Source organism: Mus musculus, chromosome 2 (assembly GCF_000001635.26).
Source record: "Mus musculus strain C57BL/6J chromosome 2, GRCm38.p6 C57BL/6J".
NCBI classification, from domain to species: Eukaryota; Metazoa; Chordata; class Mammalia; order Rodentia; family Muridae; genus Mus; species Mus musculus.
Window position 1 is genome coordinate 168,552,810 of NC_000068.7, and position 17,285 is coordinate 168,570,094.

General features: G+C 52.1%; 1 protein-coding gene across 18 annotated transcripts in view; it reads right to left on the reverse strand.

The window, feature by feature from the left end:
* Positions 1-17,285, reverse strand: part of Nfatc2 (nuclear factor of activated T cells, cytoplasmic, calcineurin dependent 2) — a 125,248-nt gene that overhangs the window by 76,400 nt on the left and 31,563 nt on the right. For all 18 annotated transcript variants that reach the window (NR_111897.1, NR_111898.1, NM_001291173.1 and 15 more), the window contains one exon: positions 14,330-14,501. Coding sequence is in view for 12 of the 18 variants with exons in the window: in NM_001291170.1 (NP_001278099.1) it covers positions 14,330-14,501 (172 nt within the window). In the remaining 6 variants the exon portion in view is untranslated. The remainder of the gene's footprint in view (positions 1-14,329; positions 14,502-17,285) is intronic.

Here is a 17,285-nt window from a genome sequence, read left to right on the forward strand (position 1 = left end):
CACATGGTGGAAGCTATACACAGTGGGAGCTTCACATAGTGGGAGCTGCACATAGTGGGAGCTGCACATAGTGGAAACTGCACACAGCAGTAAGCCACGGTCCTGGAGACCAGTGGATCATCACCAAAAGAGTTAAGAAACCTGCCCAGCTTGCCTCACGCTGGGGTGCTCAGCAAACCAGTGCAGAGAGCTGGACGGCTCTGCCACTGAGCTGTGACTGCAAGAAGAGGGAACACACAGCCACCATGGACTGGGAGGAATGGCAAGAGGGGCTGGAAGAGAAACCTGCCTGACAGGACCGGCTGAGATGTGGAAGAGCTAACCCACTCCCATGAGACGTGTATCCAGCTAGGAGTCATTTCCCTGCCTGTGGAGCAGGAAGAGGATCAATGCCTTCCCCCCCCCCTCCCCCCAGTAGTAGGGTAGAAGAGCTGAGACAGGAGGATTGCTGCAAGTTCAAGGACAGCCTGAACCTGACTGACATACTGTCAGCACAAGAACAGAAAGAAAGCCACTGTTTACCACATCACCTGGGACAGTGTCCCTTACGGTCCCCATGCCCAGGAGCCTGGCTCTAACCCCAGTCACTCAGCCCCCTGTGCAGACACGGACCTGTGGTTAGGTTCTCATCCCTGAGCACAGGACGCCTCTGCACAATGAGAGGGTGCATGTGCGTGAGTGAGCCCTGGCGTGTGGCAGGCACCGGAGACACAGTCATCCATCACCCTTCTCGCTGAAATGTGGGAAAACAAACGACAGACCCGGGTTGGCCCCTGCTAACGAGAACCAAACACAAAGCCCAGCGCAGAGCCTTCCTCTCCTGTGTTTCCCTTTTCCCTTTTCCGGTCTGGAACCAGCCACGGGCCAAGATAAGGGGCTGTGGCAGCAGAGGGTTTCAAAGGCACCGCTGGAAGCTGCGGCACCCAGGGCCCAAGGGCCGGGCCAGCCTTGCTCCCTCGCTCGCTCGGAAGAGCTTTAAACTCACTAACACGCAACCCAGAGAGGAAGCGCCTGGCCAGAGGGCAATCAGCTTCCTTAGGAGGCTTGCTTTCAACTGGCTCCAAGTGGCATCCGCACTGTCAGCCGCCTGTCAAGGCCGGGGAGGGCCTTTCATGTCCCCACATCCCCATCCTCCATGGTGCCTTGTGAGCACGGCATAGTAGCATCCGTGCTGGCGATGGCAGCTGGCTCTCTGGCCCCAGTGGGTGTGAACTGCTGGGCCTCTGTTAACCCACACGGTTTCTGTAAAGTCACTGAGCTCCTCTGTCCCCAGCCTTGTCACCAGTCAGAAAGCCTAATGGGAACCGAGCCCCCACGCCACATGCAGATCCCAACTGCAAAACAGGGGTCCAGGCTGCAGGCCCGGGAGATCACGTAGACGCTCGGGCTGTGGGGCACACGAGTCAGAATGGGAAGTATGCTGTCCTGTTCGCAGGGTAGCCCAGGATTCAGTGCACCTGTGTAGACACAGCTTGTGGAACAAATGCCAGCATACAGTAGGTGCTCAATGCATGTCCCCCTTCATCCTCTGCATCACTACTCTTACTCCTTCGGGGCCACGAATGAGTTTAGAATGAGAGTTGCCTCCGAAGTGTGAACTTGAGATGCTCTTGATCCTGTGAGGATACCCCACTGCCGGAGCCTCTCTCCTGGCTGTGCAGAGGCATGGGCACCAGGCCTAATGCCACCACCAACCAGAAGGCTGTCCAGACTGCGCCTCCAGGGGACAGAGTGATGGAAACAGGACAGTTCTGCTTATGCGGGATCCTGTCACCCATGCTGACCTCAGCCCCAGGCCCCCACGCAGGAATCTCCCCACTGCCCTGCACAGCAGGAGGTTAGCATAGAGTGGACCCAAGACACACTGCCTCCAGCTGCTGACACTGTTGAGCCTGAGATTCATAAGGCTAGGAAGCACCAGTCACACACTGGGCTGCGAGTATATGGGACAACACAGTCACTGCCTTGTGGACTGTGGGGACAGCTAGCAGGAGCAGCTCCTGGAGAGAGTTCTAAGGACTCAGTTACCCTCCTCCCAGGATATCATCAATTTAAACCATCAGCGTCCCTCAGTGTACCCATGAGTCTCGCTGTAGGCTCTGACATTTTGACATAGAAGAAGCCCAAAACCACTGCTGCCTTCACTCCAAGAATGAGCCCCATGCTACACACATCCTTTCTACCACAGTCCAGAGAGGCCGAGGCACCCAGCACAGAGGAGCAACAAGCAGTCGGCTGTTCAAGACAAGTCCAGATGTGGTTGCTGCCACAGCTCCTTCTGCATACTCAGCCTGGCCATTTTTCTCTTTCCTGGCAGTGGAAATCAACCCCTAGAAGCCACCCCCTCTATTGTTAGCTCGTTCACTCTACTACCCATGTGGCCTCCCTCACCCATTTCTGCTTCAAGTAACCCACAAGTTCCCTATGTGTAGCTGACCCTTGGTAAAGCCTCATCTGACTAAATAAAAAGGTTGCTGGCCAACCTGGCCAGAGATGGGAAGACCGTGGAGTGGAGCAAGGGTAGCAGCATTGTCCTCGGCAGCTTGGCTGGAGTCGGAGGCAGGATAAAGGGTTTCCCACTAAGAACCATCACTCCAGCCCGGCTCTGACGGGGGATGCGAGCTTCCCAAGCCAGGATCCACGGCCAGGTCCCAAACAAATCATAGCAACTTTCTCCCTGGCTGCTGTACTTCCCAAGTCATGGCTTTCTACAAATCACATCCACACCCAGGGTCCAAGGTTGTGCACGCAGGCCCAGCCTTTCCTCACCAAGAAAACCAGACAGAAAATCTACCAGAAGTAGATCCAAACAGAAAAGGCATCAGAGGACAAGTCCACAGCCAATGTGGCGCACACATACGGGAGGAATGCTTTGGGGTCACTCAGACTTCCTTTGCCTTGGGTTTTTTTGAAATACACTATTACTACGTAGCCCAGACAGGCCTCAAACTGACAGCAATCCTCCTGCCTGAGCCTCCCACGTACTAGATCAGAGTTGAGCACACCATCCCAACATAATATGAGGCTGTAATTCTTAATTCTTTCTTCCCTGCGATTCCTACTGAAAGTCCCTGACCTAGCCCTTGGTCCTTCTTGGTTCCCGCTCATCAGCACCCCAGCATGTTCCCTAGGGACAGTCGCTTCGTCCAGCTTCAACTCATTCTGCCCTCTGCTCACAAAGGAAAAGAGGGGAGTGGGGAGGAGGGGGTACCTCAGAGCAGGAAGGGGAGATGAGATGGGGCAGCCTGCTCACTAGGCACAATGAACAAGCCTGCTCCCTTGTTCAGAGCCAGGCCTGGGACCCCAACCCGAGCCCAGTCCTAAAAGCGTTAGTTCAAAGTTAAAGTTAGCCACACGCAACATCGAAGCCCCAAGGGGAACTCGGAGCTCAAAGACAATGCTCCCTTTGACTGCGAACCGCAGGGGAACACCCACAGCATACTTCTCGATTAAAAAAGGAAAGTGAAAAAGAAGCTTTTTCTTCCGTCTTCTTCGTCTTATAAAACTAACTTGTGCTTAGCCCATGAAGTTTAGCTCCTGTTAGCCTCAGGCTGGCCCAAGGCACACTGGCCACAGAGACAAGGGCCCTGCGAAGCCTGGCTGTGGCCCGGTGAACTGACATGCCCCCCACGAATCACTGCAGCTTCCTTCCTCCGCTTCCTTCAGCACAGGAAAGCCACCGAGGGCCAGCCTGCCTCACACGCCTAGCGCCCAACACCCAGGGTATGGTGCATCTGAGAGGCTGAGGCAAACAGGGCTTCCCGGGGCTGCCTAAGAGACAAGCAGGACCCTTGGATTGTGCTTCACATAGCCGATTAAATGCCTATGGTGTGACAAGTTGTCGGATGAAGGGTGTATGGGGACAGACTGTAAAGTGACACATAGCAAAGACGCAGAGGGTGATGGGGGGTGGGGGGAAGCGGCTGGCAGGAGGCAGATAAAACAGCCACTGGATGGCACAGACAAGGAGCAGGACACACGTCTCTGTCTCCTCATCCAATGCCTGCTGGTTGGGTAGTAACTGAAGTTGCACAGTAGCTGAGCAAAGGCTGAGGGACTGGGTCCCTCCCTCATCTGCACACACCATCTTGCACCTCTCAAGTAATTACATTGCATGGTTACTATAGCCTGTCTCCACCTTTGCGCCAACGTTAGAGTCCAGGAGGCACGTGTCAGAGCACTGTTTGTTTTAACAGTTCACTGAGGGCTGATGGGAACTTGGCTTTTCTAGTGTCTTATAAAAAAAAAAAAAAAAACCTCGGAAGTGTCACAGCAAAACTCACATGGAAACCAAAACTCCTAAGTTCGCCCATGCAAGCAGTGTCCTCAGAGCCTTCAAGATGACCATACTAATTATCCCGTCCCCACACTCCGATTCTACCTAATGTCATCTCTAACACCTCGGCAGGAAGTCGCCAGGCTGCATCTTTACAACCCCTTGTGGCCCCTCCCACTCTCTCTTTCTCTCTTTCTCTTTCTCTCTTTCTCTCTCTCTCTCTCCCTCCCTCCCTCCCTCCCTTCCTCCCTCCTGACAGGCTGCACATCTCCTTCCATCAGAGGTGACGGTCTCTCTCGTCAATCCATCATTCCCATGTCCTGCTCCACAGAGGACAAGATCAGACATCCTTCAGCCTCTGAAGGCCACGCTGTCTCTGTCAATAATACTCACCCATGCCTTAACAATAGCAAAGCCACAATGGATGTCATTTAAATGAGGGGACGTCACTGTGTGCTAATATAACTTTATCTAGAAAGGCAAATGAGGGACCACACTTGGCTACATGATTTGAAGACCTCTCCCCGAGAAGAGAAGGACACATCTCAGGAGCTAACATGCGCATGGTCACTCGGTGCCATAGGCTCTCTCTGTCTCTCAAGAAGCCCACACTTCTACCACATTCTCAGGGCATGCCTGAGCCACACCCATTGTGTACTTAACGAGTATCTAGCACAGGGCTGGGGACATGTGTCCAGGACTTAACACTCACTAGGTAGCAGAAGCTGCCAAGAAAACAATCCTTGCCCTGCACAATGGCCTCAATGGTACACTGCACCCACAGACCGCACGCCAGCAACCCTGGATCCCTGTACCACTTTCTGATGGACCAAGGAGAGGTGCCGAAGCATGGCTTAATTGACATGGCTCCACTCGGGAGCAGGCAGAGGTGAGGTTTCCTGAATGCTCCTGATGCAGGCTCCCGATGTGACCTTCGTCAGATGACATGACAGCTTTCCCATGACTATCAGATGGGAATATGGGATGCCAGCAGAGGCCCGGGAGTCCAGGGGAAACCTCTGGGATTCCTGCTAAGTCTGTTAGACACCCCAATGCTGTCTCTGTTGATGATGGTGAGGACTACGGACTCAACCTCAGGGCAGGGGATGTTCTAGATGTTGGCAGCCACGGCCTCTGGCAGAGGAGGCAGCCACTGCGTTTGCAGGGGAGGCTCTGTCCCATGCAGCACTTTGGTGCTTGGATTCTCACCATGGCTGTGCAGTTCCTCCCCACTCCCACCCCTTGAGGAACCAGCGTGGCCTCTGCTCAGTCCTGTGGGAAGCTAAGCTCACTTTCTCCAAACTAACTGTTAGGGAAACTGAGGCCACAAGAGGCCGAGTTCTTCTCATCACACCATAGAGGGCTGGGATATAGGCAAGCCCCTCTCGTGTTGAGTCACAGGTCTATGGTTACTGTTTGAACCTGGGACAGCCTGTATCTAGTAGTATCTACTGGGGAGGTGGGTACTTCAGAGCCAAGCACAAGCTGTGTAGACTCCTGTGTTCTTTCCAAGCCTAGACACCCAGGGAGCAACCCAGCCACCCACACCCAGGAGCCTGCATGGCCCCAAGACTCGGTATTGTCCCACTGTGTTTTTGTCAACTTGGTGTATACCTAGACATCCCTGGGAAGAGGGACTCTAGAGAAAATGCCCCCTGCCTCAGATTAGCCTCTGAACATGCTTGCCTGGGGGACATTTTCTTGATGGATGATGGATGTGGGAGGGGCCAGCTCTCTGTGTGAGCTTCGCAGCTTCACCCCTGTGAAGGTGGCCCTGAGTTATAGCTGAGCAAACCGTGGTGAGCAAGCCAGTAAGCAGTGTTGCTTCATAGCCTCTGCATCAGTGCCTGCCTCCAAATCCCTGCCCCGAGTCCCTTCAACAGGGACAGTCACCTCTGAAATGAGATCATCCTCTGACACTCCAAGCCAGTTCCAGCTGGTGCTTTTATCACAGCCGAATAAACCTACCCAAGACACCCAACCTACACTCGGGAGCAGCCTCTGGCCAGGCCATCAACACCGGCAGAGCAGGAAGCAACATCGGGGAGACAGCAGCCTCCACAGCCTGCGCTCCAACAACCAGGCAAGGACAGATTATGACTGGAATAGACTAGTTCCTTTATTGAATTTTTTCAGATCAATTGAATCCCTTGGAGCCACGTGGAAAAGTACCACTGTAGCTTTACAGATTTCGATTTCTTTGCAGCCTAAGAAGTTAGGCTCCTGGGCTTCTGCGCTAGACCACTTGAGGACCAGAGTGTGGCCCACCCACTTCCTGTGTGACCTTAGACATATTACCTAACCTCTCTGCACCATCAAGTCCTGCCTAGAAATACTAAGATACTCGTCTTCACAGGGGAAGGTCTACGAGCAATGCCCAGCCTCACTGGTCAAACACTATCCCCTCCCCTCCCTCGTGGTATCATCAAATACCCCAAGAAAGCTGGGGCAAAGCAGAAAGCTAAGCTCAGGAAGGCATGCGTAAACACGGGGCATCTGGGAAAGAGACGCCAGCAGCCTCCGCCAGTAAGGATGGGTGCCCTGTGATCCTTCATGTTTTCCTATGTACCTGAGGGCTGGGGAAAGAGCCCAGTGACATCATTGCTAATCACACCAGAGGCCCTGGGTTCAAGCTCCAAACCAACAAAGCAGGGGGACAAGGAACATGCACACCTATGTGCATGGTCACGTAGAAAACATTCATGTGTGTGCACACGTGTCTACAAATATAGAGGAATCACAGGATTACAGGTATGTGCACACATATGCGTGGTTACATACGAAACATACCAGTTGCTGCATGTGTGTTTACACTCATGTGGTCACACTCACAGTCCCTTCTAACTCTACACACTGGCTGGTGGACAACCTAAAGCCAAAGTGTCCCACAGGCAAGATTCAACTCTAAACTCAGGCTCCCCAGTGGAGGAGGCATGGCCCCCTGGCCTCCTGAAGTTGGGTTCCCATCTGAGGCCTGGGATGGTGACAGCAGTGTCACGACACCATTTGGGAAGAATAGCAGAGGTCCCACAGAACTCAAGCTGAGCACAGGACCAGTGCTGGTCTCACATGAATCTGTGTTACCATGCGTCACAGGCATCCCGGTGCAGGGTAGGGAGAGAACCCTAAACCACCTTGTGGGAGCCAGCACTAGTAGCTTTATCTGCTGAGGATGCCACAGAGGGAAACTGAGGAACACAAGTGTCCACATGTTCCTGTAATACGCCATGTTCACTCAGTTAATCTCTGCAGGGACCCCGTGAGGACAGCGTCAGTGTCACCCCAAGGAGACCATTGTCAACAGAGAGGGCACAGACACCTGGGAGCTCCCACATCCTCACCTATAAACAGAGTCAGTGACAGCTTCTGGGGGAGGTGCTTGCCAGCGAGAGTAAGGCCTTGCCCCAGCGTGCTATTCCAGATAAGATGCTCCACGGGGAAGTCCCTCTAAGCCTTACTGATTTCTTTAGTACCATAGAAGAGATAGCAATTCTGCCCAAGCGAATACACAGACAAAAGCCCACTGGGGTCCACAGGGGCTCAAGCGGACCATCTTTGACATTCGTGACTGTCCCAGAACCCCTGAGGAGCCATCACTTCTACTGACCCACCCAACCTCACTGTCTAGTTCATAAGAGTTGTTGACAGAGCTGGCGCCACCCAAGTCAGCTTGGAAACTCATTCATGGTGCCATTAGAAAATGCTGCCTGTTTAGCCCGGGCCTCAGTCGCATACTCACTAAACCCACAGAGAGCATCTGGAGGCTCACAAAGGCCAGCTGAGGACAAGAGAGAGAGATTTGCAGATAGGGTTACCATTCTCATTCTCTCTCTCTCTCTCTCTCTCTCTCTCTCTCTCTCTCGTGTGTGTGTGTGTGTGTGTGTGTGTGTGTGTGTGTGTGTGTGTGTGTGTGTTCTGTGCACCTGAGTGTATGGCTGTACAGTCTCGTATGTATGAACGCAAAGGCCACAGCAGGGTACCAGGGCTTTTCCTCCATCACTCCTGCACTTGCCGTCCTGAGAGAACCTCTTACTGAAGTGGAAGCTCACCATTTGGCTGGGCTGGGTTGGCCATCAAGCTCTCAGGATCCACCTGTCCCTGTTCGCCAAGCTGAGGCTATAGGCAGACACAGCTATCCCCAGTGTTTTACAGGGGTGCTCGGGATATGAACTCAGGTCTTTGTGTCTCTAGACAAAAATGGTCTCTCTTGCCACTGAGCCATCTCTCTAGCCAACAGTCACTCTCTTTTGAAGGACTACTTGGCCAGAAGTTCCTTTCCCAAGGCTCTCCAAGGGGTCTCACGTGGTGGAGACAGAGGCAGAGGCAGAGGGCAGAGCCTGACACATCTTCTGGTACACAGCCAGAAGGACACCCCTGTTAGCTGCTGCAAGAGAACCTTCTAGAAATCTGCCCCAACTCACTCATGTCAGCCCCCACACTGAAGGTTCCACGGGTAACTGGATGCCACCCATGTTTCTCTTCTGTGCCTAGGTCATTTCAGAGCCATCTGGGAGTGGCAGACACCACATGGATGCACGGGTAAGGAGATCTGCAAAAGCCAGTGCCAGAGCTCTGGGCTTCTCTTCCTTTCCCTTCCCTTCCCTTCCTTTCCCTTCCCTTCCCTTCCCTTCCTTTCCCTTCCCAGAGCATCTTGCTACAGCAATGAACTGGGACTGAGCCTCCTAATCCTGGCGAGTGTGGAATCTGATCGTGTATGCAACCGGTTAGAACCAACCAGACGCAGCACACGGAAGGGCCCAGCTATGTCCATTGCTCTGTCTCACTGAATCTGAGGCTCATAGATTTCACAAGTCAGCCAGCCTCAATGCTTATGGCACTGAGAACCAAAGGGCCTCCCATCCTCCAGGCAAGCCCTTTAGCACTGAGCTGCACCCCAGCCCCACATCCTGATAGCTCTTGACAAGAAAACACAAGTCTAAAAGATGAAGCAACACCCCCAAGCTACCCCTACTACCCCAGAGCCGGCAAGAGCCAGCACCCCTCACCCCACACACCCTGTCCCCTTTCTTCTCCCAGGTAACAGCACAGCCCTAGGCTTCTGATCCCTCACGCCCATGTCCTGCCATCACCACAGCCTGGGTGAGCGCAGGCAAGTTGCTTCAGAGCTGTGCCCCAGTTTTGCTGTCTGTAAAATGAGCATAGTAATCCTACCACCTATGCCCCAGGGTGTCACCACAGACTAAATAGGTCACAGAGGAAAGCTCACAGCAAATGTCACTCTTAGGCTGACACCCGTGTTCAGCAACAGCCTGAGAACTTGCCTGCTCTCTCCCTCTGGGAAACAATGCGTTCTGCATGCTCTACGCTCTGCCTAGACCTAAAGGAACCGGGACACTCTCTCTGCTGAGAGAGGCTCGAGACACAGCCCTGCTCCCCTGGGTGTTTTTAGGGGGAGGAGCTGAGTCCACACACAAGGTGGTCCCATCACCTTAGTGTCTCACCTGAGATGTCATCCTGGGGCCACCACAACCACAGCAGCCCCCAGGCAGGTCACACAGCCACAGGCGGCTAAAAGATAGATGCCCTAAGCTTGGGCTGTGCGCTCAGTAATTTTTATCAAACTCCTAATGCCATAAAGGCCCGGGCTCAGAGGAGAGGAGAGAAGGCAGGACCTGGGGCAGCTTCTCCTAACAGGGACTCTGCATTCCCACGCCGCTCCACCCTACTTTCTCCATCTTTATCTTCTGATAAACCGGCTGGGTCGAGTCGCGCTTCCCACATACACGGAAAACAAAGGAGCCTGCATGGGACAGACTGGATGCTGTCACCTTCCTTGGTCATCCGAGAGCCAAACACAAGGACCTCAGCTACACTTAGCCCAACCAGGAGAACACGCCACGGGGTGCATGCGGAGGTCACAGGACAGCTTTTAGAAGTCACTCCACTCCTTCCTACACATGGGTCTAAGGGGTGGAAGTCAGGCTATCAAGCTCAGTAGCTCAGAAGCACGCATCTGCAGAGCCATCTTACCAGCCCTGACTTTTCTTTTTATTGTCTTTGATATCGAGTCATCTCTGTTGGGACAGAGACTAAGGAACTTATGAACAGATAATCCCCAGCCACCACAGGACACAGACACCTCCCCCTCGCTCCCCGCCCCAGACTCCTCTTCTGAAGTCTGAGCCAGGGGAACCTATCCCCTACCATCCCCCACCCAGCTGAACTGCCTTACTCCCCAACCCCTCACACCCAGGGCCTCAGGAGCCTCCACAGATGTCAGCACACCGGTTCTACCCCCGACAAATGACCATCAGCAAGACCCACTTCCTATCACACATCTAAAAAGGAAACGGGAAGTCCTGAGTTCACAAACTTATCGGAGAAGACCACACACGTGGGGCTGTTCCTTAACCTCACCAGGAAAGGGAACTCGGCTGGCTTTTCTCCCTTCAGCACAGCCTCAGAACGAGTGACCGAGTGACCGGCTGAAATCCAAGAGATGATCCTGGAGGCCTCTAGCAGCCTGAAAGCTTGCCGGCTTCCCCAGCCTCCCAGACAGGAGGAACCACTTGACCAGGTGCTTGGGAGTCGCTCCTGGCTCACAAAGCCGAGACCTGCTGCCCGAGATGAGGGGACAGCCAGGGCCATACCTCTGTGACAAAATCCTGAGAGAGCCCCACGCTTCCTCCAGAACGAACGAATCTAGAGCCTACAGGCGGCTGAGATTTCAGATGTGCACGGCCACACCCCCTTTAGGATGGAGCCCAGAGCTTCATGCCCACAAGGTGAGCCATTGACCAAAGCAGCCACATTCCCTAGCCACAGAGATTTCCATTAAAATCTACTTCCCATGCTAAAATTTTTCCACCTAGCGTCTTTTGAAGAGAATGAACAGCCTCCGAGACTTCCCTTTGGGAAGCAACAGGCCAGAAGAGGGATGTGAAGGGTGGGAGCAAAGCAAGAGTCTTCCCATGGACTCAACACCCAGCGACTCCCTTCCTGGAACTTTTCATGGCCCAGCCCTAGAGGAATGGTGTAAAGGCCCCACTGAGAGCTGGAGCTTCCTCCGTCTCTCTCCTGATCTCTGCCACTGTCACATCTACTCCTGTTTCTGAGGCCAAACTGCGCCCAGCTTCTCACGCAGCTTCCCCGCCACCCTGCCACAGGCCTCAGCACACAGTGCTGATCCTCTAGTCAGAGTCAGTCAGAATCCTCAGAGGGACCAGGACCTGGGCTCCAATGAGCTGGCAAGAGGGTCAGAGCCAGGACAGTAGGTGACGCGGTAAAGAGAGAAAAGGCAGGAGGTATGGACACCAGATTTCTCTGTGAGAGGGAAGCCAAGCTGAGCTGTCCACGGGCGACGAGCAAGGTCCCCGAAGCAACTGTTACTGTCATGAAACAGCAATGACCTTGAGCAAGTTTTGAGACCTTACCCTGATAAAAATGGAATGGGTCTCGCATGTGGTAAGCACTTCCAAAAAGCTCATCATTGTGCTAACCGTAAAATCTGGCTGTTGGCTTCCTATCATACTAAGAACTCAGAACCTTGCCTGGTCCACAGCAGGCATCCAAGAACTAAGCACTAAGGGACCAGTGTTTGAAACAGTGCATGCTCCAAGATGCACAGAGCCCTTCGAAGGAGTCTCCCGGTGTCCTTCCTCTTGCTCCACACAGAGAGCCAGAGCCTGAGTTCTGTGTCCTCTTCGTCATCTACCCTGGCAACCCTAGTCCTCCACCCCTCCCCAACCCTCACATTCCAGTTACACCAGCCTCTTTCTGCTCCTCCTCTCAACCGCTCTTCCTCCTGGGACCCTGGGTGCAAGCTGCTCCCTACCCCCACTCCAGTGTCCCGTGTCTTCAGCCCCAGTCCCTTCCTCAAAGAACTCCACTGACCTCTGTCCCAGCCACACCCACACCTCTGTTCCACAGGCCCAAAGCCCCAGGAACTTTTCCTTCCTATCTCTTGACATGGTTAATCCATCCACCACCCTCCAGACCATCGCTGTCTCCCCATCACAAAAGAGGCAGGACTCCTTCCCGACTCTCCCTGGATGTGGATACAGAGCCAATCCCAGCAGATGGCACAGATGTAGGGCAAGCCGCACAAATTAATCCACAGCTGGATAGACCAGGCAAAGCCATTCCCAGGTCCTTGCTCTCTGTCGGGCATTCTGGAATTACTCGGTCCTTCCTCTGCAATGCCCGGAAGCTGCCTCTGACACCCCCTTTCTCCTCATCTACCTTTAGAGGGCTTCTCTATCAGGACTCAGTCTCCCAGCAACCTGCAGGCCAGGGTCCCCCTCCTCAAGCGACTAAGCCTTGCCAATCATAACAGACTTTTTTCTTTTTACAAAAAGTTGTCTTAAGGGATGGTAAAATAGCTGGTGGCTAAGCAGCCTCCCTGCCACAGAGACTCAAAACTAGACTAAAAGTCACAAAGCCACCGACAGTTGTCAATGACAGCACACAATGGACTGTGGTCCCGAGGGCAGGGATGCCCACGAGGCAGGTTGGGGTCCTGCGGGAAGGGATGCCCATGAGACAGGTCAGTGCGTGTTTGCTTCTCTTCCAGCCCTGGAGCTAAAGATCCAACATTGTGGAGCCCCTCTGAGCCAATAGGGTAGACTTCAGCCTCTCTGGCTGCTGCAGCTGGAATCCATGAGAGTGACATCAGAGAGAAGGCAGTTTCTTTCGAGCCTTGGCCAAGGGCCATGCAAGCACAGAGGGCAGCCATGATGGGGACAGCAGGGGACTTAGGCTGCAAGCAGGGTGAAACTGACACCCTCCAGTTCACCGGGGTGGCGGTGACCTACCAATCATCCAGAAGCGAGGTCTTGGAATCGGGGCGCCATCATTCAGTACTTCCCTACCCCCTTAAGAGCCCCAAAACCAGTGCTCACAGGGATCCGCCAGATCAGACTGCCCAGGGTGTGCTCCAGGAAGTGAGAAGCAACTGAGGCTTCCCACAGACGCCCCCTAACCAACCGATCAGCTGGCACATGCCAGTACTTTGGCTGACCGCCATTAGTGGATGATAAAAAAGTCCCGCGTACACTGCCCTGGATGTCAGCCCTACGTCACTGCAGAAGCAACCACCACAAGACGCACAAGAAATGGGGAGGTGAGGCTCAGGCTCTGGGAAAGGAACCTGGTTCCAGGGCTGCCAGGTCGGAGAGCAGGCTGTGCCAGCGTTTTCCATCTTCCTCCTTCGCCTTGGCATATATTAATTGTACAGGACAATGGGCTTCATTATGGCTTTGTTATATACATGTAGCAAATGCTTTGGTCACAGTCAGGGGTCCTGAACTAGAGGAACACAACACAGTGCACTTGGGGGGGCAGTTTAGGACTTGGACATTGTTTGTCTTCTACTCTACTCTACTCCTGTTTTATAATTTCTAAGGAAACTTCTTTTTCTTTTCTTTTTTTTGGGGGGGTGGGGTAGGGTGGTGGATATAGCATCTCTCTATGTGCCTTGGCTGGCCTGGAACTCACAATCCCCTTCAAAGCTGCTTATAAATGCAATGTCCAGGTCCCTACCATATCTTAGCACCACTGTAAGATACAAAGAAACAGTTACAACGTATACAAGAATCCGGTTAATCGAGCTGTGTGGGTTTACATAGCCAGAGCTTAGACACCTGTCCGTACTTCCTACCTATCCAGATAAAACAATTTGCAGAATGTTTCACTTCAACTATTTTGGAGGAGGGGGAAAAAAATCACACTTCTCTACTTATATCTACCAATCTCATGTTTACTCACAAGCAGCAGACCTACAAAGGACAATGATTAGGAAAAAGCAAGCAGAAAGGCTCACAGCTCCAACAGCTCTGCCAAATTCTAGCAATCTCTCCATCACAAAGAGAAAGCAGGCCTATCTTCCACATGAACATCTCGTTTCCTCACCCTGCCCTGGAGACTTCCCCCCAGAATGCAACTCTGCATAAGCTCCTGACTCGTATCTCAGGCTTCTCTCTCTCCGAGGAGTTAAAAAGCCGAGGTATCTTCAGACTCACAAACAGCAGCAAGGAGAGTGAATCTCCTGGTAGCCATCATAGGGTACAGAAGGAAGAGAATTTGAGTCCATACCTGCACCACAGGGTGTCCTCCTGTTGGGGCTTTGACAGCGCCACGGCTGCCCTCCGTCTCATAGTGGGCCCGGTGATGGGGCTTGGGTTGGACCTCAATCCGTAGCTCATAGGAGCCCGACTGATTGGAGAGTGGCCACTCGAGTGGTGGGAGGGATGCAGTCACAGGGATGCTGTGGGAAAAGAAGGCCTGGTCATGAGGACATAAAACCACATCAGATTGTCTCTTTACACTAAATGTAAATGGCCTCTTTTCTGAAAACTGTACCCAGGAGTAAAAGAATGAAATGCTTAGCGATGAGGGAGTACAAATTGCCCAGACATGATAGGGGAGCTCTTCCCAAGGCACAGGACCTCCCTTTGCTCTCATCTTCATCCTGATGAAGACAGTGTAGCTGCTCATGGGGGATGAAGCTGATTCACTATGTGTTGGTTCCTCCATGTTCCCAGTGGCTGTGATAGCTTCTCCTCTAAAAAATTGTGAAGAACCCAACCTTGACCTCTCAAAGCATCCCCTGCCAGAACATATATACACATACCACTCACATACATATATACACATGTATGCACACACACACCACATACATGTACCAGGACACACATATACATGGAACACACATATACCCATACCACATACATTCTTAGGCATATAGGTACATACACATACATAGACACCCATATCACATACATGTGCAAAGACATATACATATAACACAGAAACATACACATACTTATACATGCACTCATACACCCCACACATACATGTACATGGATATATACATACACATACCACACACATACATACATATATACACATACCACATGTACATGGCACAAATATAAACATACCACACATACATATACAACACATGTACATGTGCATACACATGTACAAGGACGTGTATATACACACCACACACATACACACATTCATGCACACATACATATACACATATACACATATCTGTGCACATACATATACTACAGCATACATGAATATATACATACCTGCATGCCACACACACACACACACACACACCACACACACACACACACACACCATTTTCTATGGACTCTTTGACTTGGCTATGGTCATGAAAGACTCCCCAGTACCTTCCTTTTGTGCCTCAGAAAACATAAAACGTTACCTAAGATCACAGGGCAAGACACAGGCTAAACTCCACCTCTAGTCCCTTGACTCTAAATCTAGGACACACACTCATCTCTGTACTGATTTTGCCTAACTAATTTATTCTTAAATGGGTCTGAGAAAAATCTCACCACGGAATGACTTAGAGCCTGACATTAGTAGATGAAATAGAAGGATGGATGGATGGATGGATGGATGGATGGTGGATATGTGTGTGGATGGATGGGTGGATGGTTGGGTGAATGGATGGGTAGATATGTGGATGGATGGATGGATGGATGGATGGATGGATGGATGGATATATGGATAGATCGATGTGTGAATGGATACATGGATAGATATATAGATGGATGAATGGATGGATGGATGGATGAATGGATAGATGGATAGATATGTGGATGGATGGGTGAATAAATGAATGGGTGGGTGTATAGATCAGATATGAATCAGATATGGATAAGATAGGTAGGTAGATGAATGGGTGAATAGGTGGGTGGGCAGATATGCAGTTTTATTTCATATATTTTTATATTCAAAGGTTCTCTGAGGTGGCACATGCATGAGTTCCCATGGCACCTCCTGGTTTTCGCATATGGCTGAGACATCCATACTCGAGCATGTCCCCATTCCGTGCAGCCGTGAGGTGCTGACAAGCTCAGCCAGGCTGTGCCAACTTAATTGCACGCCGTGTTTTATCGGGTGAGCCATGTTTCCATCTGCTAAAGAAGCACTGTGTGGGCCACTCAGAGTGACGGTGACCATCGGGGCCTCCCATGCTTCATCTGACAGGTAAGGCAGAGAAGAGAGGCAGCATAGGTCTCCCTCACTCACTTTTCTCCTCAGCATCCAAATGAGGATTTTTTTTTAAATGCCAAATAACCAACCCAGGTTCACATGAGGGAGAGGCAGGATGCCACACAGGGTCCTGCGGGCACATGGCAGGGCCCTTGGACACTGTCAATGTCACTGTTGTCCCTCTACCATGAGCTCAATCTCCTGGCACAGGCCTGTCAGCAAAGAAGTCCTTCCTAAAGGTGCCCTGGGGAAGCAAGCTCCAGAGAGAGTTCATCTCAACTGTGAGCTTGAGCGCTGGAATCGCCCGGGAGACAGGCCACTAGGTGTGCCCGGATGATCGTGATGCGATTAATTAAGGTGGTAATAGTCACCCACTGTGAGAGGCACCATCCCCTAGGCTGGGATCCTGGACTGTTTAAAAAGTTCTCTGCTTCCTGACTGTAGATGTAACCTCCTGCCTCTGATGTTCCCGCCATGGTGGACTGTATATTGGCTCTGTGAGCCAGAGTAGAGCCTTGCTTCTTGTATCTGCTGGGTTGTTTTAGTGCAGCAGCAAGGAAGGGAACTAAGACACTCTGTGAGCACACAGCAGAGCTGGCCCACTCCTGAGCTCTTACTTTGTACAGGCTCTAACCCACGACCCTGGCATGTGTCCTTTTACCTAGCTCGTGATGAAAAAAAGTCAGCAAGAGGTAGGTACATCATTCTCATCTCACAAGAAAGGAACAAAGACCCCCAAAAAAAATGTGCTCCCACAAGTGCAGGAGAGCCTTGATTGATTAGTGCCCTGATTGATTAGTGATGTCTGCCCTGGGAGCAGTCTCATAAATATGCTCAATGAGAGAAGCATAGTTGTTTACCAGTGTCTGTCTCAGGCCCTCTCAGGAGGGCAGCACAATGCCCATGTTCACAGGCAACGAATGGCAGAGCCAGGACACACAGTCAGTCCTCACACAGCCCAAAGCCGCAAGCCTGTGAGCCTCACCCATTGCTTTGGCCTGTCTGGTTCTTA